The sequence below is a fragment of the Mauremys reevesii genome, linkage group 1, assembly GCF_016161935.1.
Source record: "Mauremys reevesii isolate NIE-2019 linkage group 1, ASM1616193v1, whole genome shotgun sequence".
Lineage (NCBI taxonomy): Eukaryota > Metazoa > Chordata > Testudines > Geoemydidae > Mauremys > Mauremys reevesii.
The window spans coordinates 258,448,411-258,471,976 of record NC_052623.1 but is presented as its reverse complement, the minus strand read 5'-3'; the positions used below and the strand labels follow the sequence as shown (position 1 = coordinate 258,471,976).

Here is a 23,566-nt window from a genome sequence, read left to right as displayed (position 1 = left end):
AAATTAGCCAGGTCTGATCTAGAGGCAAACAATGACAACGCGGGATGGGTACTGGATTTCTCCTCCTGAAAGCAAAGGAATGAATGGACTGATGTAAACAAGGGCTTTTAAACAAGTCTTCCATTAATAAAATAATGGGCCACAGTCCTGAAAGTGAAAGGACTAGCATAATCTGAACGCACCTGCTTAGAGCGGCAATAGAAAGAGGGAGGGAGAGCAGAAGAGACTGAAGGCTAATCCAGGAGAGCAGCTCCTGCTCTAAATGGTTTGGGACACATAAACCGCTGGGGTGGTGAAGATGGAGATAAAGGCTGATGGGTTTCTCCTGGTTTGACAGGATCAATGTCTTGTTCCCAAAACCCTTATTTCCTCCTGGGACGAGCCCTGAAATGATTTGAGGAGTCAGCAAACAGACACGTCTTGTTTTACAGTGGCAGACCCCTCCCACCCCCTTTCAATCTCCTCTCTCTGCTCCTTAACGCCGAGCACACCCTTGCTTTTAGCAGGTACTGAAAGCCACCTGCAAAAGAAAAGTCGCCTGCTTCTGATGAAGATTAACTGGGACCATCTCTCAAATCGCTAATGCGCTGAATTGCTCCCCGCTGCCTAACGAGAGCCGGCAGTTAATATTTCACCTTCCTGTAAATTTGCTTTCGGGAGAATGGAAGGGTAACCCTGGGTTGGCCTGTCAGTCATGTCCAATGATGACGTTGGAAACGCTACTCCAGGCTCCTCTTAGCCGTTCGCACGCGTGTTGCTGGAACAGAGCAGGTTGAGAAACAGAAGTTTTCGTTCTCTCTCTCCCGCCCTCTAGTGCCATAGCCCGGAGCACGCGACACACACAAAGTGGGCTCTTCTTGCCGCTTTCATTCAGTCTGTTAGAAAGTTGCAGTCAAGTGTTTTATCATCTGCATCATGAATCTAACGGCTGCAAACCACCGCATACCTCTGAGCGATGGGAACAGCATCCCCGTGATTGGCCTTGGCACCTATGCTGACCCCAGAAAAGTAAGTATCTATCCGTTACCTTTCCTTTTTATAAACACGCTTACTGCGCGGAGCAGGCTGCCAGACTTTGTTCTGAGAACAAAGATCCAGGAGGACTGTTAAGTTGATACTTTCCTTTCAGAGGCACTACTGACTTACGCACGTGCCTTACAATGCCTTTCTGCGGGCATCCTGGAGGGTTCTTTAAATTTAAGATTGTTAGCAGTTCAGGCAAAGTGTGGCCAATCTACAAACATCTTCTGTGGTCCTCTCATTCAATTGACTGTGCAGACTTTAAAACCTCCAGTTACCAAATGGTGCTTTCACCTCCTGAAAGCAGGAAGGACTAAAAATATTATAGCAAAGTTTGGACTCTTTTTGTTGCTAACTTCCAAATATTCACAACTCAGTATTTTACAGCGGGCAACCAGTGATTGAAATGCTCACTAAAGCAGTGGCTAACTCCTACCCCAAGTAATCTGTTCTCTTTAGGAATACTGAATAATCACTAGTGTTGACACAGCATTTTACACCCTCAGTACTTCACAGAGGTTCACTTGTTATCTGGGCTGATAGCTAGCTACACACCATGATACAGGCATATTTAATTGAAACTTGATAGGGCAGGCTGGTTGAACTGGCATTTGTCTTACTGTAGTTCAGTGCTGTATTGTTATAAGATATAACGTTTTCACCTCTTAGCTTTGAGATAGGTGTGTACTTGGCAAACAGTGCTCCGTCCTCCTATATATGTATTGTTGACACATTCTGCCACATACAACTCTGACTTCATTAAGGTTGCACAAGCTGCTAATCAGGAAAGTTTTAAATTATTGCTAGTCATCTTGGCAGCTGCAGACTGGCTTTAGCTTAGTCCTGAGTGCCCAGAAACTCTGATTCCAGCTGAATCTGTTGAGGGACAGATGCTGGAGAGCAACGTATGCTTGCTGCACAGTCACTGGGAGACCATCTGCCTTCCCTAAACTCAGTAGCCTTCGAGTGCAAGCAATTTCTGAGGCTGCAAGCTGGTCGGCAGACGTGCTGTGCTGAGCAAAAAGAAAAACTCAGGTTTTTTTGTAGACCATCTTACAGCTGGCTTGGACACTTTCAAAGGCATATTCCTATAACAAAGACTGATTCCTACATACTGATTCCTGTGGCTCCCAAAAGCTTAAAAGGTTCCAAAATAGTCTGTGTTCCTTGATGTGATGTCCTGGGTATATAGCCCATAGACCCTTTGCCACCTTTGCTGCATCACTGCCATGGAAGCATACGTGATATCTCTTCTGTTTCCACGCTGGGCAGTGCAATATGAACAAATTGACTGCCTCCCTCTCAAATTACAGAGGTGGTTTTTTTTTTCATATGCTCTCTGTGTCATTGTCCTGTGTGAAGCGAGATAAAAATTGTGGGCAGAACCCTGTGCCCTGTAGTACAGTATTGGAGTGAAAATGAACAACTAAGTGTGAGCCAAAACACACCTCCTGTGAAGGTGATTACTTGGCCAACAATGATCTTTGTACTTTAGCATATACCAACAAATTTAATACACCAAGGTAAGTATGATCAAAGAGAAAATCCCTTTTGAATGAACATAGCATTGTTGCAGGCAGTACAAGAGTGATCGTCACTGAAGGCTTCAGATTGTCTGAGTTAATGATGCTTACTGCTGTGGCAGAAGAAGGGATACAGCAGTGAGGGGTTCTCACACCCAGATACTAGCCCTAGAAATGGGGGGAGTGAGGCCTAAAGTCCTCCAGCAGCTTTACAATTCCATCAGATGAATATTCAGAAGGTAATTGATGGGTGGCTAATAGAAAGTTAAGGCTGGATTATTTTTGGCAAGTGAAACATGTTGTAGCAAAGCAGAATGACTCCCCCTAGTCTCCCAGTTTATGCAACAATCTGGCAAATATAACACCTTACTTCAGCCACTTCACACTCTGCTTGGCACCAGTTGCTCTGGGCACCTAAAGTTCAGGGCTAGGACATCAGCCTTAGAACATCTTCCAGGTGCCTCACGCTCTGTAAACTGGAGGGGAGTCAGGTGTGGGTGGCAAGGGGCGGTTGGACTCATGAGGGGGCTAGGCTTTGAGAAGGGCCAGGTCACTTTTCAAGGGAGAGGTGGAGAAGGGGGTGGTGCAAATGGGGGGCTAGGGACCATGGCCCCAACCTCCTCCCCCTTTTTTTTTTTAAACATCCTATTATTCACCATAAGGGTGAGCAACAGGGGAAGGGACAGAGAAGAACAAGTAGGGTAAGGGGCATTGTAGGGGCAGAGGCCACAGTTTGGGCACTGGTGCCGCCTCCCCCTCCCCCCCCCCACACACTTGTAGGGAGCTTCTGCTGCTCCTGGGTGGGTGTTAATGAATGTGCTAGGGAGAATTGCAGGAGTGTTTTGCATTGGTGACTGGGGCTGTGGCTACACTACAGAGCTTACCACAGCACCACTGCAGCTGCAGCGCTGCTAGTGCAGAGGCTCTAAGCTGATAGGAGAGCTCTCTCCCACTGCCACTGCTCACAGGGGCTGGAGTAACTATGTCAGAGGGTAGGGTAGAGGGCAGGACACCTGAGTGGGTAGTGGTTAAAGGTTCAGCAGTTTGGAGAGGGGCAGCTCACTTGCTGGGAGAGCTGCAGGGAGAGTCTGGCATTTGTCAGTTGGCAGGTGATATCCTGACTAACTTGCACTGCACTACAGACAAGCTGATTTGCCTGAAAGTTCTAGTCATCCTGCCTTCAGGACCGGAGGAAGAGCGCTGTGTAGCTCGAAAGCTGTCTCTCAACAGAAGTTGGTCCAACAAAAACTATTACCTCACCCATCTTTTCGCTAATCTCCTGGGACCAACATAGCTATAACTGCAACATATACTACACACATTTTACCAGGAACAGAGCTGGACAGTTAAGTAATCTGATAGTCTTATTGAAAGCCTTTTCTAAGTAAAGGGGGATTTTCCTCATCAACTGGATACAGACCAAGAGTACAAAAATAATTATTTTTATCCCTCCAGCGATGGCTTTGTGCCTTATCTTCCATAACCCATGGTCTGAAAAATTCAGTATTGCTTCAATATCAGCAGCCACACTTGCAGTGAAAGAATTCCTTTTCACTGGAGTATAGTCCCCTATGCCTTCATCTACACTACAGAATTACTTCAGTTTAACAACATCACACAGGAGTGGAAATAATCCACAACTGAGTGCTGTAGTTCAGTGATTTTTCAAACTGCGGGTCGGGACCCAGTACTGGGTTACAGAATGGGTCACGGTGGCTCTGGTCAGTACCACTGACCAGGCTGTTAAAAGTCCCGTTGGCAGTGCTGCCTGGCTAAGGCAGGCAAGCCCTTACCTGTTCTGACATCGCGCTGCGCCCTGGAAGCAGCACGTGCAGCTCCTAGGTGTGTGTGTGGGGGCGGCACAGGGCTCTACATGCTGCCCCTGCTTTGAGCACTGGCTCCACGCTCCCATTGGCCGGTTTCCGGCCAATGGGAGCTGTGGGGGGGGGGCAGTGCCTGCGGGCAAGAGCTGTGCAGAGCCACTTGCGCGCGCACCTCTGCCTAGGAGCCGGACCTGCTGCTGGCTGCTTCTGGGGCTTAGAGTGGTCCGTGGTGCCAGGACAGGCAGGAAGCCTGCCTCTGCACCCCCACTGCGCTGCTGACTGGGAGCCACCCAAGGTAAGCCTGCACCCCAATCCCCTGCTCCAGCCCTGAACCCCCCCTGCACCCCAAATCCCTCATCCCTGGCTCCAGACCAGAACCTGCACCCCCAGCCCAGGGTCCTGACCCCCTCCTACATCCCGACCCCCTACCCCAGCTCAGACCCCCCCTCCCATGTGCTGAACTCCTCATTCCCACCCAACAGCCCTCATCCCTGCACCCCAACCCTCTTCCCCAGCCCTGAGCCTCTTCCATACCCCAAACCCCCTCATCCCCAGCTCCGTTGGGTCACTGGGCATGAACAATTTTCTTCAATTGGGTTGACAGAAAAAAAGTTTGAAAACCACCGCAGTTATACCAACCTAAGCACCAGTATAGACATCACTCTGTTGGCAGAAGAGCTTCTCCCACTGACATAGCTACTGCCTCTTGCAGAGATGGAGTAACTAAAGGCTATGTCTACACTACACAGCATTTAGCAACATGGCTGTGTCACTACAGCCATGCCACTAAAAGTCACACAGTGTAGCCGCTGTTTGTCGGCTCACCTGCTGACAAAAAAACTTCCACCCCCAATGAGCGGCATTTGCATTGTCGGCTGGAGAGCACTGTTCTCACTGGCACTTGTTGTCACCAAAACTTTATCTTTCAGGGTTGTGTTTTTGTGTGTGTTTTAACCCCTCTGAAAGACAAACCTTTTGTCATTCAATTGCCAGTGTAGCTATAGCCTAAGAATATAATCAAAAGGTTTTCTTGTTAATGCTTTACTACTTTAATTGGTCCTTCTAGTCACTTTAGAGATGTGACTGAGTGCAAGGGCCAGTGTTTACAGGTGACTTTGGCCATGTTAGTCTTAATTCATCTGTGCCTCAACCTTGATAATTACTGACCTGAGGTAAAGAACAAGGTAGCTGTTGGGTCTATTAAAAAGGTTAGTCTACAGGAGATTCCTAAAGATCTTGAGGTCTCCTTGGAAACAATCAAGGTTGGGCTCTTGAAGTCAAGAGGCCCTTTTGTAGGGAGGAGAAGGGAAACTCTGCAGGGGTCACTAGTCAACTTCAGTCCTTTTCCCTTCAAAATAGGTCAACTGTCCTTTTGCCACAATACCTCACATCCAGCATAATGAAAACCTCAGATGAGCTATCCCACTTCCAGATGCTTCTGGAAGCCTCCAAAGTGCAGCACTCACAAGACTTCCAGTATGTCCTCTTCTGGTCCTAACTAGAATCTACCTTGTCATTCTGCAAAATGAAATACCTTTATGAAAGAATGCCTCCAACCTCAATGGTCACACTTGAATGGATTTGAGAACAGAGTGAGTAATTGCTACGTGAATTAACTCCCATCATAATTGTGCTCATTGTGTGTATTTAGCATAAATATTCAGCCAATAGAGGTCACCTAATCTTTCCATGACAGATTAGGATCAAATCTGAGGGAAGAAGTAGGGATATTTGCTGGGTTTGGAAGTTGCCTCAGTCCGATCTTCCTACTGACACCTCTAAAGCACCTAGTGCATAGGACATAGTGACTAGAGATGGCTAAAAAAGCCATTGGCTCATCTTCTAAACAGGTGTTGCTACCTTAGGTTGCAGGATTCTTTTCCATCCTGGGCTCTTTGAGGAGTGCTTTGGTGAAGAGGCAAGAATTTCACTGAGCTATTAAGGCACCACATGTGGGACTTCTTTGTTTCAGAGCTTGATTTGGGGATGGCAGATGGCTCCTAACTTCAAAATGTGGGGGCGGGTGGCAAATGCTACATCCACCTCCCTACATAAGCAGTAAGAAGGAGGTGTAGACCGTGTTCCTGGATCCACTAAAAATCTCAAAGTTCTTGCTTGGTTGCTAGGGAATACCTAATCTGGCCCCAGTCCACATTTCATTTGAGCTGGTCTATCTCTGTTTCTCTTTACTTTCTACATATGCAATCAGGCTAAAAAGCTACATGGCTCAATATTTAAAGAGTTGATGACAAATCATGGTGAATGAACATGACATGCAGTGTAAGCAAAATAGTCTCTAACCTGCATCCCCTTCTCCTTTTTGCTCTTGGGACTTGCTCTATAAACAGTAACCTGGGGCTTGGGAGTCTGTTGCTTATTCCTCCAATAAGTCATCGAATTGTTGGTGAGATCTAGTTGCCAAGAGTGGATAAAGATGGGCTATATTTAGTATTGGCCCCCAGCTGCTATAAAGAGGCACAGAAGCAGGCATCAGTACAAGGCATAATTTTGTAGCAGGCAGCAGAACCAATGCTAGTGGGAAGAGCTGGGCTGCCTTAGTCTACGCTACCAAGTTTTGTTGACAAAACTTATCTCGACACCCAAAAGTTGATAAAACAAAAATCACCAAAGGGTGTTCACACTTGCTCCCTCTCTTGACAGATCATGTCCACGTTGGGGACACATCATCAGCGGGGTGAGCAATGCACCGTGGGTATGTATCCCACAGTGCAGTGTTGTGGGAAGGAAGAGCTGATCGCTGCACAGCTTGGGATTCTCTCCCAGTTCTCCCACAGCTGCCTCATCTGTTGAGAGCAGCATCATGAGTAGCTCTGAGCTCTCCATGCTGAGGAATGGCAAAGCAGCACAGCAGTCTGTCCCCCTCCCCCGGCAGCAGCAGTCTGCCTGCCGCTGTGTTCCTAGTGCCAGGCAGAACAGGAGCATTCCAATGATTTGTTCTTTGTTCCCCAAAGGGAGCAGCACGCAGATACTTCCTGCGGCTTTGAAAGGGGAGGGGCGCATGTTCACTAGCATCACTGGGTCTTTTTATATTTTAAAGAAACAAACTAGACTTAGTGGCAATCCTCAGTGAGGTTTTTTTTTAAATTCAGACTAGAACTTTGCTTGCTTTTTACCACTGGCAAAACTTATATTTATGGATATGTCTCCCTTAGTTCTCCACTTGTCTGGCACTAGCATTGATCATTCCCCTCTATTCAACATTGGTGAGGCCTCATCTGGAGTACTGTGTCCAGTTTTGGGCCCCACACTACAAGAAGGATGTGGAACAATTGGAAAGAGTCCAGCGAAGGGCAACAAAAATGATTAAGGGGCTGGAGCACATGACTTATGAGGAGAGGCTGAGGGAGCTGGGATTGTTTAGTCTGCAGAAGAGAAGAATGAGGGGAGATTTGATAGCTGCTTTCAACTACCTGAAAGGGGGTTCCAAAGAGGATGGATCTAGACTGTTCTCAGTAGTACAAGATGACAGAACAAGGAGTAACGGTCTCAAGTTGCAGTGGGGGAGGTTTAGGTTGGATATTAGAAAATATAGGAGGGTGGTGAAGCATTGGAATGGGTTACCTGGGAGGTAGTGGAATCTCCTTCCTTAGAGGTTTTTAAGGTCAGGCTTGACAAAGCCCTGGCTGGCATGATTTAGTTGGGGATTGGTCCTGCTTTGAGCAGGGGGTTCGACTAGATGACATCCTGAGGTCCCTTCCAACCCTGATATTCTATGGTTTGTCCTTTGGTACAACTCTGCTGCTGTTCAACTCTGGAGCTTGTAGGCTGTTCCAGATGGTACCTGCATCTCTGTCGCCTCCTGTCTTTCCTCTTGGTGCTCAGTTAAGTCCTCTCCTCTCTTGTCTATAGCCTCCTCTTGATTTCTTGCCTCCTGCTCTTTACATTTGTATTAAATCTATTGCAATACAGTGTACTTTTTCACAAGTCAAAATTCCCATTTCTAACAGAGGGAAGAAACTAAATCACTTAAGACTTGTCATGAAAACAGCAAATCTGTGAACTGGGGCAAGCATGAGAATTCACAATAAATGTCAAGGGACAGAATTTTTCCTCCTTGCCACTAAAAGCAGAGTTTGACAAACTGGTATGTATCAAATTGGAGAATATGCAGACTCTTTATATATATATATACACCCACACCCACACCCACACCCACACCCACACCCACACCCACACCCACACCCACACCCACACACACCCCCTTCCCCCCCTCAAAAATAGCCTGGTATCTCCCTACAGCTTTGGTTTTGGCAAAGATCATACCACACTCTAAGATGAATGGATTTTTATGTTAGCAGAGAGAGTCATGTTCCCCTATGTGGGAAGTTGACTTTACTAAAATCTCCACATTGCAGACCTTATTTACATGAATTTCAAGTTCTTTATAGAAACCAAATTAAGACTGTATGATTAATTCTTCATTAGCTTCAACTGCTTCAGTGGCCGTGCATGCACTTAGTGTTTAATGAACTGCAACCAACTAAAGATTGCACTTAGTGATATGGCCACCATACAGAATCTCCAATTAAACAGGAGCATCCTTGTACGCGGTTTTGTAGCAGTGTCAGCTCCAGGATATTAGAGAGACTAAGTGAGGGAGGTAATAGCTTTCATTGGCTCAACTTCTGTTGGTAAAAGGCCATTCTGGTTTACACTCATGTAACTGAAGGCCATTGAAAGATTAGAGTCAGGACATGAAGTACTTCTAGGAATTACCACCCCCACTCCGGAAATCTATCTTCCTATAAAATGATGCCCAATGTTGTATCACAATTCTGAACTTGTTTTTTAGCCTGGCCCCTGGAAAGGCATGGATTCTCTACAGGCATAATTGTATTTCAAGTCTCAGTCTGTTCTATACAGTGTAGGTTTGAGGAAACGGTCCCTAAGTTTGAGCACTCTTTTAATACCTTAGCTGTGCTAGTACACCTCTTCAGAACACTCTAGTACACAATGGCATAGTCCTATGTTGCAAAGCGTAAAACTCAATGTAGTGAAAATATTAATAGCTTGATCGTCAACTGGTGCCAATGGAGTTGGGCCAAGGTACACCAGCTGAGACGCTGTCCATAATAGCCAAGCTGGCACTGTTCGCTTGGCTTCAGAACACTTTGACACATGCAGACCCGCTCATATGCAAGAATAGTCCAGTGGGAAACTCCGATAGGGCCGGCTCTAGCGTTTTTGCCGCGCCAAGCAGCAAACAAAACAAAAAGCCGCGCTCGTGACTGGCGGCAATTCAGAATTCTACAGCAGCAATTCGGCAGCAGGTCCTTCGCTCCAAGAGGGAGGGAGGGGCCCTCCACCAAAGAGCTGGATGCACCGCCCCTCTTCATTGGCTGCTCCAGGCACTTGCTTGCTACGCTGGTGCCTGGAGCCAGCCCTGCTCCCAGAGCACAAGACAATGCTGGGGAGACAGCGAGTTTTAGGCCTTGAGACTGCCCTCCTTTCTGATGCTGATTGTTGGTTAATTCCCACTGGCACTGACACATAGCAACTTCTGTATGTTAGCTGTAACTGGGTGAATGGCTGACAACTTCAGTCAACTTGATTTACACAGTATCGATTCAAGGGTATATTAACCAAGAGCAGCAGAAATTTTGAAAAAATAGTAAACTTCAGAAACCAGAGGGGATTTCCCACTCTTCAGACAGAACCACTTGAGGAGTGACCAGATAAATAGGAGAACTGCTCACACTGGTGTCACACAGCCGTTTACTGTAATGACTAGCATGAGTGTTAACTGTTTCTAATCACTACTGTGGGTCGTGGATAATCCAAAAGCCATTCGCTAAGTGGCATGGCTCGACTCTGCTCCAAGTTGCACAAGTGCAACCCAAGGGCAGAACTTGTCCTGCAGAACCATTAATATGGGTGCTGAGGCTTTAAGACTCATGATTTGCAAACCCTTTGGGTTCTGTTTAGTTGCCTTCTAGATTTTGAGCCTGTAGGGCTCACAGTGTCCTGCTCTTCTCCCAGCCAGGCAGCCTAGAAACTCTTGCTAAACAAAAACTCAGATTCCTACAATCACATGACTACAGGAGCTGTCATGAACTGAATGTCATGAACCTGCATGTTGGCAACATTGCAGAAGTGAGACAGAAAACTGAGCTCAGCACTCCAAGCTCAGGTTGACCTAGTTCAACTGGAAGCCTAAAAACCATTTATAGGGCTCTAACTGGTCCCTTGATTACTTGTGAATGAAGCAGACTTGATCTGGAAGTTAGGGATGGGTCTGTCTCTAGTTTCTTGAGGCTAGAACCACACTTCAAGTGACCACCACAATGTGTCTCATGACTTAGTTTCTCTTTAGAATGGCATAAGCCTCCTGCAAAAACAGGTAGCAGCTCTGCTCATAGGGGACCATGCTTAACTTTGGCCTCAGTCTTTCACTTGTTCATGAGGCCAGGCCCACCAAAACTCCAGATGATACTACAAGAAACTTGGCTGTTTTTTAGGCTTCACTGAACCAAGCTTTTGCTGGTTCAACCTCTCAGCTAGCTTGGTGTTGAAGCTCTGATACAACTGCAAACTCCACCTGTACCCTCATAACAGTCCCAGAAATCTTACCTATAACTTGATTAGGGGCTGAAGAGTGAACTGACTTGCAAGCCACTTCCCTTAGCCCCTGTCACCAGGGATGCTGGTGCCCCTGCTTTTCCTGAGATCATCAGAAGACACTGGGGAGGGGCCACATAGAAAGATTTCATTTTTAAAGGAGTTCTTGGAGTCTTCTGACAGGGTGGCTGCCCTTCCAATTCATATGTAGCATAGTGTAGCTGTGATGGTCCCAGGATAGTAGAGAGACAAGGTGGATGAGGTAATATCTTTTTATTGGATCAACTTCTATTGGTGAGAGAGACAAGCTTAAATTAGTCCAATAAAAGAGATTACCTCACGCGCCTTGTCTCTCTTCCAATTAATAGACCACTTCTGGGGCTGTCAGGCTGCCTTGTCCTCATGCTGTCCAGGAAATTGTCCTACCCTATTTCAGCTGCCAGCTGAACGATCCATGGGGATGTAACATGTAGAGAATTTAAGCAAGCCATCGAACCAGAAGCATGAGGCACTTTATGCACTGTAGTGCTTTCAACCACTGGCTGTTAAACAGTTCTGTTTCACGTCTGACACCCAAAGAGGTGGAATGGTGTCCATGAAGACCATTCCTGATAGGTAGCAACGTTAAGGCAATAGGTAATTTGCAGGCTACCTGCTAGCACCTTTTTCTAGGAGGCTTCAAAGGTAAAGGGCTTCCCCAAAACTTGGCTTCATACATAACCTCTGTCAAAACCTGCAGATTTTCATGGCTCATATCACCAAGAAATGTGACTGCTCATGAGAACTAATGAATGTCTTCACATCATCCCCACTTTACAGAGATTGGGGATGGGAGGAGAACTGAGCCCTGGAAGGGTTACACGACTTGTACACAGAGGAGTTTGGAATTGAATTACATCTCCTGAGTTCCAGTCAGTTCTTTGACCACAGGACTATTCTTGCATGTACTTGAAACCCCTTAATATTTGCTTGAGTCTCAAAGGCTGCAACCCTGTGACCAAAACTTCTGAGTACAGTTTGAAATCAAACCCAATGGATTTCTCTGCTAACACTAACAACCTTTAAATGTGCTTAAGAAGAGTAAGAGCTCCAAAGTGGCTTGGTAGCTGAATAGGCAGGTCCTAAGGCATGTTTATCAAACAGCTTTGCTTTTCTGCAAGGCTGGGTTAACAGGACAGCAGCCCATTGGCTCATAGAGGATATATTCACAATGCTTCAAAGAGTTTGTGTTCTATGGAAAGTTGCAGAGACTACAAATTGCAGATTCTGCAATCTTTTATTTGCTCTGGTAAAATAACTGGGGCAGACGATACCAGCTACAATAGTCCCTAGCGCAGCTTTGGCTAAATCCTAGAACAACAACCTAACAGGAATTTTAGAAATGCTAAATCTAATTATGCATGCTAAGTTGCTATTGCAAGGAAAAATCAAACCTGGTGCTTCAGAGTATAAATTGATGGACTGTTGCAGTAGAGAAGAAATCCACCCCATTTTCTCCTAGTCATATCATGGCACAAGAGGTAAGATGCATTATGGATTTTCCCCTACTTTTTTAGAAGCATCTGGTACCAACCTCTGCCAGAAGCAGGATACCAGACTAAATGGAATAGCACTCTGGTCCAGTGTGTGGCAATTCCCCAGATGGCTTCCCCATCAGAATGAATAGTGTACAGTACATGGGCTGCCAGCAGTGCTCTTCAGCCATCATTTCTGAGCTCTGTCAGCTTTTTGCAGGGATAATTTATCTGGATTTTGCTTCCTCGTTGATAGTTGCTAATGTTTCCTGGGGATAGCTGCCAGATTTTTCTGTATAGAAGCTGGTTATGTTCTGGTGATTGGTATTTTCCAAGAAAGAGGCACAGTCCAGTTTCTCGTCTGTAAGAGTAAGCAATTCTAAGAATGTTCCCTTGTGCTGTTTGCATCCTTAGTCCACAAAGTAGATCTGGCTTTTCCTGTAACATCTCAATTACTTAAACCAGGTGTTTTTTCTACAGTAAATTTCCAACTTTAGACACTTGTTCTCTTGCTACTTAATTCAGAAAACAGGCAAAGGGAAGTAGGCTCTGTTAGATAACGAGGCTTCCAGAAACTTTAATATGAAAATCTGTTTGCAACTTCTGGGCTTTTGCAAGGTACATCGCAACACTCAGTGTCTCTAAGATTCCTAAACAGCAACTTGAAATCTTTAAATATACTAGCTCCAATCATAACTTATCCACAGCTTGCCTCTTCAGCATGCTGTAGTTAAAATGGAGTGCTTCTGGAGGATGGCCCTATTCTTCCCAGCACCCCAGTCCTCTCTTCATGGCAATCTTTCCTCTAGTTTGAGGTGGGCTGGATACCATTGGCCAGATTGATTGCTCAAAACCATTGCACACTGCTCCTTCCCTTCAGATGTTGCCTCTGCAGCTCCCAGTCTCTGCCAGTCTGGGAACAGACAGCAAGACTGACACACCTACATAATTTTATTGAATTGAGAGACATGGAAGGATGTACTAATTCTTATTGGTTTTCTGCCATTAGTCCACATCTATTAACCTAGTAATCACAAAATAAAATAACCCTGTAAAGGCATAGCACAAAAGCACTGCCTGCAATAGCCTAACTTTTCCCCCTGTGCATGTGCTCCTGCAAAAAAGCAATCGGGCACAGTCAGCAAAAAATATTTCACTAGCTTAGGGGTTAGAGTAACAGAACCTTCCTCACCGCCCTCCATCAGCTGGAAAGCTGAAGAGGTGGATGGCAGAATTACCTCCATATCACGAGCTAGAAAGCTCTTCAGTGGGAAGAAAGGGAACAGGGTGAGAATTCTCCCCATTCCTGCAGCCATAGGGGGCTGCAGTGGCACCACAGATTGTAGACCACCAATAGCTGGAGTCCGTTATGAAAGACGGAGACATTTGGTGTCAATGGACAGGGCTCTGCTAAGAATCCAGAACTTTCCCTGAGCAGTACCCTCCTTCAGATCTCCATCTTCAGTTTGTCTCTGGTTAGTAGGATTAGCCCTCTGGATACTGAGTGGTTAAAATGCCCAAGCTAGCACTGAGAAGGGGAGAGAGATGGGATACATTAGAAGTATTCTGTGTGAGGACTTCAGTGAGAGAGAACACAATAGAGAGAGGGAAGGGATGCTAACATGACAGGGAAAAGAGACTGTCTGACAGGAAAGAAAGCAGAATTAAAAGCAAGAAGCAAAAGTGGTAATAAGTGAGAACTGTAGTAAGAAGGGCTACTTGAATACACTGGATGAGTACCAGTGGTGTTTGCCTTTTATGCACTAAATATTCAAACAGCTTCTCAAATGCGGCTCAGCAAATACTTAAGCTAGAAAAAGGCTAGTGAATTTCATATGTGCAACAATATATCCTTCTGTCGGGTTCTGAAAGCCTAGTATTAAGCAAACTTTTAAGACTGAACATTCTCTGGGCCAGGGAAGAGCTGTTTTAGACAAGTCACTGGGACTGGAGGATACACACCCAAGAGTTCTGAAGGAACTCCAGAATGAAGTGGCTGAGGTGCTAGTAATGTGCAAACTCCTTAAAATCTGTCCTGTTGGAGGAATGGAAAGCAGCAAATATTATACAGCTGTAAGTGCTTGGGTGAACCAGGTAATTAGGTGAGAAAATCCCTCAACGAACTCAATCAGGGGGTCAGAGGTGGAGTATTGATCAATTGGCTAAACCCAGATTGGATGTGGCGAGTTATTAGCTTTTTGCCATGTCATAAAGACTTGTGCTACATTAAATACGGGGCCTACTACTGATGTGGAAAATGGGATGCATGGAGGATAGAACTAAACAACAACTAAACTAGGTTAACGGGTAGCATGATTACTTGGCAATTCAGCTGTTACCTACACTGGTAGGCATAACCTGAACTACTCATAATGAGTTCTAAATTAGCTTCTGGTAGGGAAGGAGATCCTTTCATTGAGTTGCCTACCCTTTGTATAGTAGGGGTCAAAAAAAGCAGACCTCTGTTTCAGGAGGCAAAGTGAGATTATACAGCTTTCATCAGCTGCCACTGTCAGCTATGGATTCTGATTGCTGTAACTCCACAACTATAGTAGTTCAGAGACCAAGGCCTGGTCTACACTGGGTGGGGGTGGGGGGTGTCGAACTAAGGTACGCAAGTTCAGCTAAGCGAATAGCATAGCTGAACTCGAACTACCTTAGTTCGAACTACTCACCCGTCCAGATGCCGCAGAATCGAAGTCCGCGGCTCCCCCGTCGACTCCGCCACCGCCGTTCGCGGTGGTGGAGTTCCAGAGTCGACGGGAGTGCGTTCGGAGTATCGCGTCTCATCTAGACGCGATATATCGAACTCCGAGAAGTCGAACGCTACCCGCCGACCCGGGTGGGTAGTATAGACATAGCCTAAGGCTATGACTATACTAGTGATCTTGCTGTAAGCTCCATGCAGCCACTCTAAACTGACAGGAGAGAGCTCTCCTGTTGGCTTAATTACTCCCGCTCCCTGTGAGAGGCAATAGCAATGTCAGTGGGAGAAGCTCTCCTGCCAGCATAGCACTGTCCACACCAGTGCTTAAGTCGGTATAAGTGATGTTGCTGGGGTTGCCGGGGGGGGGGGGGGGGTTGCTAATTCACACTCCTGAGCGACATAATTTATGTTGATTTAGGCTATTGCTACACTACATCTTAACTGTTCTTCTAGGGACATTACTTCCATGAGAGGAGACATTGAAAAGATTAGGAATGCTTTCTTTAGAGACGAGACATGGTAGATGTGTCTAAAACAAGACATGTTATTGAGTGGAGCTGTTTGAAAAAAATTTTCATCAGGGGAAAATCTCAACTATTTTCTGATCTAGAACAAAATTAAAATGTCTGGTGGTTTTTGTTTCAAGCATAAACTGGATTTTTCTTCATTTCTTCCAGTCAAAAAAACCCTTCATGTGACACTTTCCTGTGTGGGGAAAATCTGAAATTTGGCAAAACCACACTTTGAGGGTAACTTTCCTTGTGATACTTTGCCCAGCTCTAGTATAAAGCAGACATTATCAGTTATGCTTATAAAAAGTCAGCATAAGCTCTCAAATGGGGGGAGGTGTCACCAAACAAAACTGAAAGGCAACATAATTAAAAATTATAAATACTACTTACCACAAGTGTCCTGTGGAACTCATGGCCACAATGTAGCAAAGCCATAAAGCATGATATTGCAGGATCCAAAAAAGGATTAGTCACATGGATAAGCTATACACCTCCACAGCTGTACTAGAATAAAAAAACATACTGAGGTTACTAATTCACCTCTCTGGGGCTAAGACTACCTGTCTGGAAGCATGGTTGGCAGCAGAGCCAGTCTATGGGCAACCTAACAAGCACAGCTGGCCTGTAGTATGCTGCCTAATTAGTGGGAAGTCAATGGACCAGCTCTTAAGCTCAGCAACAGCAGCAGTTCAGTGACGGTTCAAAGCATTTACACATCGCTGTATAGCTCCTGCTCCTAACTTGTTCCAGCCAGGGGCGGCTCCAGGCCCCAGCACGCCAAGCGCGTGCTTGGGGTGGCGTGCCGCGGGGGGTGCTCTGCCGGTCGCCGGGAGGGCGGCAGGCGGCTCCGGTGGACCTCCTGCAGACGTGCCTGCGGAGGGTCCGCTGGTCCCGCGGCTTCGGTGGAGCATCTGCAGGCATGCCTGCGGGAGGTCCACTGGAGCCGCGGGACCAGCCGACCATCCACAGGCACGTCTGTGGGAGGTCTACTGGAGCCGCGGGACCGGCAACCGGCAGAGCGCCCCCCGTGGCATGCTGCCGTGCTGGGGCAGCGAAATGGCTAAAGCCGCCCCTGGTTCCAGCCCAGCTCCTGTCTTAGACCCTCACAATACACATTTCAAGATCTAGTGGTCCTACATGTGTCTATCACAACATGTGGTTTACCTCATCCAATGCATAAATGTCTCAACAACAACTATGTGGCTGAAACCAGAGAGACAATCACTACGCTCTCGAACTCGCACAGGAAAATGATAAAAGACAAAAACACCATATCACCTGTGGGTGAATGCTTTTCATAAAGCAATTACGCTATATCTGTCCCCTCAGTTCTCATCCTCAAAGGAAACCTGCACAACATTTTCAAAAGATGAGCCAGGGAGCTTAAATTCATAACTTTGCTAGCCACTAATCATGGTTTTAATAAGGACACTGGATTTCTAGATTATAACAATCTGTAATCCATTACCCCTCCCCTTTTTGTCCTCTGGCTACAGGAGTGTTAACAGGCCACTTCACCTGGAATGGCCCCTTAGCATATATGCTATCTGTTCCACCTTGTATTTAGCTGTGACACTGGAAATACCTTTCCCAAGCCTGAAGAAGAGCTCTGTGTGGGGCTCAAATGATTATCTCGCTCACCAACAGAAACTGGTCCAATAAAAAATTACCTCATCCACCTTGTCACCCTAGGAAACTCTCCATGTTAGGACTTCTTGCACCTTCAGCTGAAGCATCTAGCATTGGCAGCTGTTCTAGCTAGGACACCATGCTGGCTGGTACATTGGTTTGGTCTGGTGTGAGGCTTCTTTTGTTTCTAGATTTTTAAAATAAGCCTCGTGCAGTTGGTCTTACCCCAGACTGAATCAGTAAAAGCCCTCCTGACCTCAACTTGGAAGTCCTCTGAAGACTGAGATCAATCCTTGATACAAATGTACTGACGTTATCTTTCAAGATATTCAGATCTATCATTAAAGCTCAAAAACAATAAGTATTCCACACTATCTGGAAGCTTCAGTTTTTCTAAGGTTGTGAACTGAACTTACCAAAGCAGACTATTTGCTGTGACTCGGGAAAACTTCTCACTTCCCTTCTCCCTTTTTCAGCATCTAATTCTGCTGTTCCTTTAGCTATTGACACTGTTTCCTGGCCTCACCTGTCCCCTGGAGACTGGGTCTCCAGGGCTGGCAATCAAAATGGAGATTGTCATCCAAGGAAAGATGCATCTCTGACTCCATCCAAAAAAATCCATAGCTGTTCCCAGTGCTTCCTGAAACCTACAGTGCCAGGATGGATTCAATCTGAAGAAGTACTAATGGTTTGATGCAGGAATACATTGAATTTCCTGGAACTTAATCATCACACCAATTCACCAGGGCACCAGGAGCGGCATTCTGAAGTTGGCCCCTGAGGTGTCAAGGCCCCTGGATGTGCTGAAACTTGTCCCAGGCACTGGTGCCAACCTGGTGTGTACTTGATAGAGCTGAAAGCCACCATCTGGCCAAAGAGTGCAAAGATGCCTGTTATGTTAGCAATATTTGTCTAACAGTGTTGGGGAGCCTGATAAATCAAACTCTAAAAGTGAGATGGAAACTTAAATACTTCCCCAGAAAACATACCAAGATGATAGGACTGAGATGCTTGAGCTACAAATGGAAATTTTAACTCTTAAGTAGATAAGATGCCTTCAAAGGACAACAATTACAGATATGCAGTCTTCACCTTATGGTTTCCTTAAATCCTGGCCCTGCAGGTTTAGGTACCACACAAAGTACAGTATGTGTTTGAGTTTGCCATTGCTCCATGCTTGATGCACCTAAAACTTTTAAACAATCATAAACAGATCAAAATGTGGCAGGACAATGACTTGGTCTCTTCAGCTTTGATGTCTTAGCTGATAGGATCTTCATTACACTCTGGCATGGCCCATGCTGCCAACTTGGAAAGGGCCTTGGCAGGGCCTGAAAGTCCCTCTAGAAAGAAGGAAAGCATTTGAACAAGTGTTTGTCTCCTTGTCAGTGTACCTGTTAAGTGAATGAAATTGCACTCCATTTGCCCCAACGTGGGGTGGGTGGCTGGCCAAAGAAATAAATTTGGCCTCTCAAGTTTCCCTCAAACTTAACCTTGTTGGTTAAAAGTCTAAGTCTCACTTCCGTGTTTAAAAAAAAAAAATTGAAGTTTTAATACTCTTGCTGAATCATGAAGTTACCTTTTTCTTGTACCTTGCTAGATATACATGTGAACCCTGGCATGTTGAGAGCTCTGGATAAGGATATAAATACAATAATGTACAGACATAGCATCAGTACCTTCCAAAAGGTGAAGTTAAACTATGTCACCACAAGGACCTATGAGTAGGGTTCCCTGGCAGTGTCCTCTATTTGGGAACTTGAAATATGGTATCCATACCTGCTGTGAGTCCTTTGAGCCACCCTCCAATAAGCAAAGACACTGGCAAGAGTGAGTCATAGTATCAAGCTACTTGCAGTGACCATCTTAGATGTGGTGACTGTGGTTGTACTTCTGCTTTCCACCCTGTACTCTCCCCCTAAATGAACTTTTTGTTTGGCTTGGCTGATGTGCATCTTGAACTCCAAGCTGGTACATGGCAAAGAGCCGAGTTGCTCTGAAACAAACCCAAACTTACTGACTTTTTTTTCTTTTCTTTTTTTTTCCAAGGGTGAGTCAGCATGGCTGCTGATGGGCAACATGAGGCCCAAAGTACAGCAAAGGTTTAGCATGTTCTTCATTTGGAGATATCGATCCCATACAGTCTTTCCCTCAGTTTTAATTCCTAGACTGCAGCATGTCTTGTTCGAACTATTGAGGACATTAAACAGCAACTATTAAATTAAACATTTTTAAATCTTTTTTTTTTTTTTAAACAAAACAAATGTAATATACATGTTCTTAGGCAGACTGAAGCCCTTGCCTACCTGTGATATGCTAATCCAACAGGGCCCAATTCTACTCTCACCTCGCCCCCACCCCCTGTGTAAAATGTAGCAACTCCGGTGGTGTTGAGCTGGTGAAAGTGAGGAGGATCAAGGTAATGTCTGAATTCCTCTTCCCCCTGCCTCAGTAAGTTGTCACAGGCAATTTGTGTCACAGGTATGCATTGCTGTGCAGGCAATTTCTGATCTGTTTCAATAGAGCAGTGTTTCAACCAAAAACTTGCCCATGGGGTCCTGTCAAATGGGAGTGCTTTGATTTGACAGGACACTTCACAATGAAGTCATCTCAATCTAAAATGTTTAGTTTGCTTTTTGGAAAAAAAACAAACACCACTTTTCAATTTTCTCCTTTTATTATTGTGTGGTTTTTTTTGCCACGGAGTGCATTAAAATAAACCATGTCCAAGGGCTTTTCTACTTCCTACCCCTCTTCTATTTTCTGCTCTAACTCTTCAAAACGTGTCCAAAGTTGGCAAAGTAGTAGCAAAAGGAAAAACTAAATTCTGTCTGTCGCTTTTCAACTCTTGGAAAAATTAGGTGGCAGAGGGGTGCACATGGATAACTTTAGCATAATTCCATTACATTCAGTGGTGAAAAGGAGACCTTAGTCTCCATAAATGGGGACGCACCAGTTGGAAGTAACGGAGGAGGAGAAGGACCTAGGAGTCCTGGTTGATCGTAGGATGACTATGAGTAGGCAATGTGATGTGGCCGTTAAAAAAGCTAATGCGGTCTTGGGATGCATTAGGCGAGGTATTTCTAGTAGGGATAAGGAGGTGCTAGTCCCATTATATAAGGCATTGGTGAGACCTCATTTGGAGTATTGTGTGCAGTTTTGGTCTCCCATGCTTAAGAAGGATGAATTCAAACTGGAACGGGTACAAAGAAGGGCCACTAGAATGATCCGAGGAATGGAAGGCCTGTCGTATGAAAGGAGACTTGAGGAGCTCGGTTTGTTTTCCTTAACCAAAAGAAGGATAAGAGGAGATATGATTGCACTCTTTAAATATATCAGAGGGATAAATACCAGGGAAGGAGAGGAATTATTTCAGCTCAGTGCTAATGTGGACACGAGGACAAACGGATATAAATTGTCAGTCAGGAAATTCAGGCTTGAAATTAGACGAAGGTTTCTAACCATCAGGGGAGTGCAATACTGGAACAGCCTACCGAGGGAAACAGTGGGGGCGAAGGACCTCCATGACTTTAAGATTAAGCTAGATAAGTTTATGGAGGAGATGGTATGATAGGATAACGGGCTTAGTCAATAGGTCAATTAAGTGCCACACTGGTAAATAGTACAATGGGTCAATGATATGATATAACCTTTTTCCAGAGGGTATGGCTGGAGAGTCTTGCCCGCATGCTTGGGGTTCAGCTGACCGCCATATTTGGGGTCGGGAAGGAATTTTCCTCCAGGGAAGATTGGCAGTGGCCCTGGAGGTTTTTCGCCTTCCTCCGAAGCATGGGGCAGGGGTCGCTTGCTAAAGGAGTGGGTGGATCGGCTTATGTGGCCTGCATCTTGCAGGAGGTCAGACTAGATGATCATAATGGTCCCTTCTGATCTTGAATTCTATGATTCTATGATTCTATAAATCTAAATTAATTTCTATTAGGAGCACAGCAGTTCTGTCCTTGCTCTTTCCCAGAGCCTAGCATGTGAACAGAGTTCTGGGAGTTGTAGACTAGGAGGTGAAATGTTGACTGGTGCTTCCCTCTCCTTCAGATTTAGCACCGTCCCGCTGCTGCTCAGATGAGCACGAACAAAGTTGTTACCATGTTTCCCTTTCTCTTGTCTCCATTAGACTCCCAAAGGTACCTGTGCTGAATCAGTGAAGATTGCCATTGATGCTGGTTACCGCCATTTTGATGGGGCCTTTGTGTACTACAACGAGCATGAAGTGGGACAGGCCATCTGGGAGAAGATTGCAGAAGGAAAAGTAAAACGAGAAGAAATCTTCTATTGTGGCAAAGTGAGAAGTTACATCAGACTACTTACTCTTAGTCCTGTGATTTATTTTTGTGGGTGTTCTGGTGGGCTGAACATGCAGTACATTTCCTTAATTTCAAGTTAAATCATCCAAATATTTCAGTACTTTTTCAAACCCAACCTCCTGAGGTTTTGCCCATCGTTCGCCTCTTGGAACTTGTACAGTGACTCTTTCTTTGCATTGCACATGCACATTTTCCACTGCAGGCCTTTTCAAACACCACGGCTTGAATGAATTGTTTTAAAGAGACTTAATGAATTTACAGGGAAGGAAGGGAGTGGGAAAGGAGAGGAGAGGAAAATCTGGCAACTACATGGAGGCTTCCAAAAAGAAAAACGCTACCTATAATTTTAGGCTTAACTTTGACAGTCGTCTCATACAGCTGGATTTCCGAGAAACACTTCATATAAAAGCCAGCTTTCATTGTGGGATTTATATCTGAAATTCAGTGATCAATGCAGAAAACTGTCTTGTGGTGATGTAGTCTTGTGCTTAATTTCAAGAGGGGAAAGGCTCCTGAGAATGAGTCATGAGCTAGTCAAAGTTTAAAATCTTAAATCTGACACTTCTTTTTTAAATCATCCAAAGAAATGAAATGGAAAACTTCAGTTCGAAGTATTGATAAAGGGATTCAACTTTAACTTTAGGTCATTGGTACAAAAGTGGTACCAGTTCAGTTATGCGTGAAATAAGCTAGCAGGCTCAGGTCAGTTTCTTACAGGCAGATGTTCATGTTATAAAATCCCCCACCACACTTAACACAGTGCTCATGACATCTTCCTTTCTCTGTACAGTGGATATTAAATGTGCACCACAAAACACTGGTTTAATAAATATTTCGGACATATAAAAAGTATGCATTCAGTGTTTTGTACTGAAGAATTGTAGCTGTTTACTTCCATAGCACCTTCCGTTCTAGGAGCTAAGTACTCTGCAAACTAGCCCCTCGCTGGGGAGGATTACAGATATCGGTATTAAGAGCCCTTTATATTGATATTAAGGGCTTCGTTGTGTGGACGGGTGCAGGGTTAATTCGGTTTAATGCTGCTAAATTTGGTATAAACGTGTAGTGTAGATGAGGCCTAGGAGTCTAAGCCACAGCTTCAGGTGGTTTTAAGGCTTAAGTGAGTTCTCAAAGGTTAGAGAGCAAGTCAGTGGCAAAGCTGTGAACCAATTTCCAATCCAGTGCTTCAGCTATACTATGCTAGCTGCTTTCTGTCACAGATACAGCTGGGTGGGAAACTGTTTTCCTGTTACCGGGGGGGAGGGGGGGAGATTTAAAACTCTTTCCCAAACTGGGGCAAAGTCAGTCACAAGTTTTTCACTAATCAAAAATCTAAACTTTGGATCAGGTCAATCAAAGAGTTTGTACTGAGCACTCTAAATTTTTCAAGTGATTTGACATTTTTTGAAGTGAGAAGTTGTTTGAAAACAGGACCTGACAATTTTGAAATGTCTCCGTTTTTTAAAATGGGAATTCAGCAAAATTGACCCTTTCTTGCAGGAAGATTTTGGTTTCAACAAATTTGTTTTTCCAGCAAGAAATGCCATTTTGAAAATTTCCTACCCAAATCTAGAAGCAAAGTCTTCTAACACCCCGTCACCTGATCTCACCCCTAGACAGCCTTTCTACTAAATGCACTTTGTCAAACCATTGGCAAAACGACTTGTATTTATCCTTGAGTCAACGTTCAGTTGGACAGAGTTTTTCTTTAGGGAGGGTGGAACATGTGGTTCCCAGAAATGAGGTTGTGATCCTGATCCCATTTAGACTGTAGCTTTTGTTGAGAGAGAGGCATTCTGGTTCCAACCTTGGCTGCAGTAACATGCAATATGTGGGAATTCCTCTACTGCAGCTATCTTTCTATTCTCTTGTCTGGTCACTACTTAACAAGATAAAGATTTAACCTGAACCTTTGGGGTTAAATATATATTTCATCTGAT

The 23,566-nt window shown here is 45.1% G+C and overlaps 1 protein-coding gene across 1 annotated transcript in view; it reads left to right on the top strand.

Moving 5' to 3' along the window:
- The first annotated feature begins 324 nt into the window (after window positions 1-324).
- Window positions 325-23,566, top strand: part of AKR1D1 (aldo-keto reductase family 1 member D1) — a 47,400-nt gene continuing 24,158 nt past the window's right edge. The window contains exons 1-2 of the mRNA XM_039520964.1: window positions 325-1,008; window positions 21,437-21,604. Coding sequence (XP_039376898.1) covers window positions 916-1,008; window positions 21,437-21,604 — 261 coding nt within the window. The 5' untranslated portion in view covers window positions 325-915. The remainder of the gene's footprint in view (window positions 1,009-21,436; window positions 21,605-23,566) is intronic.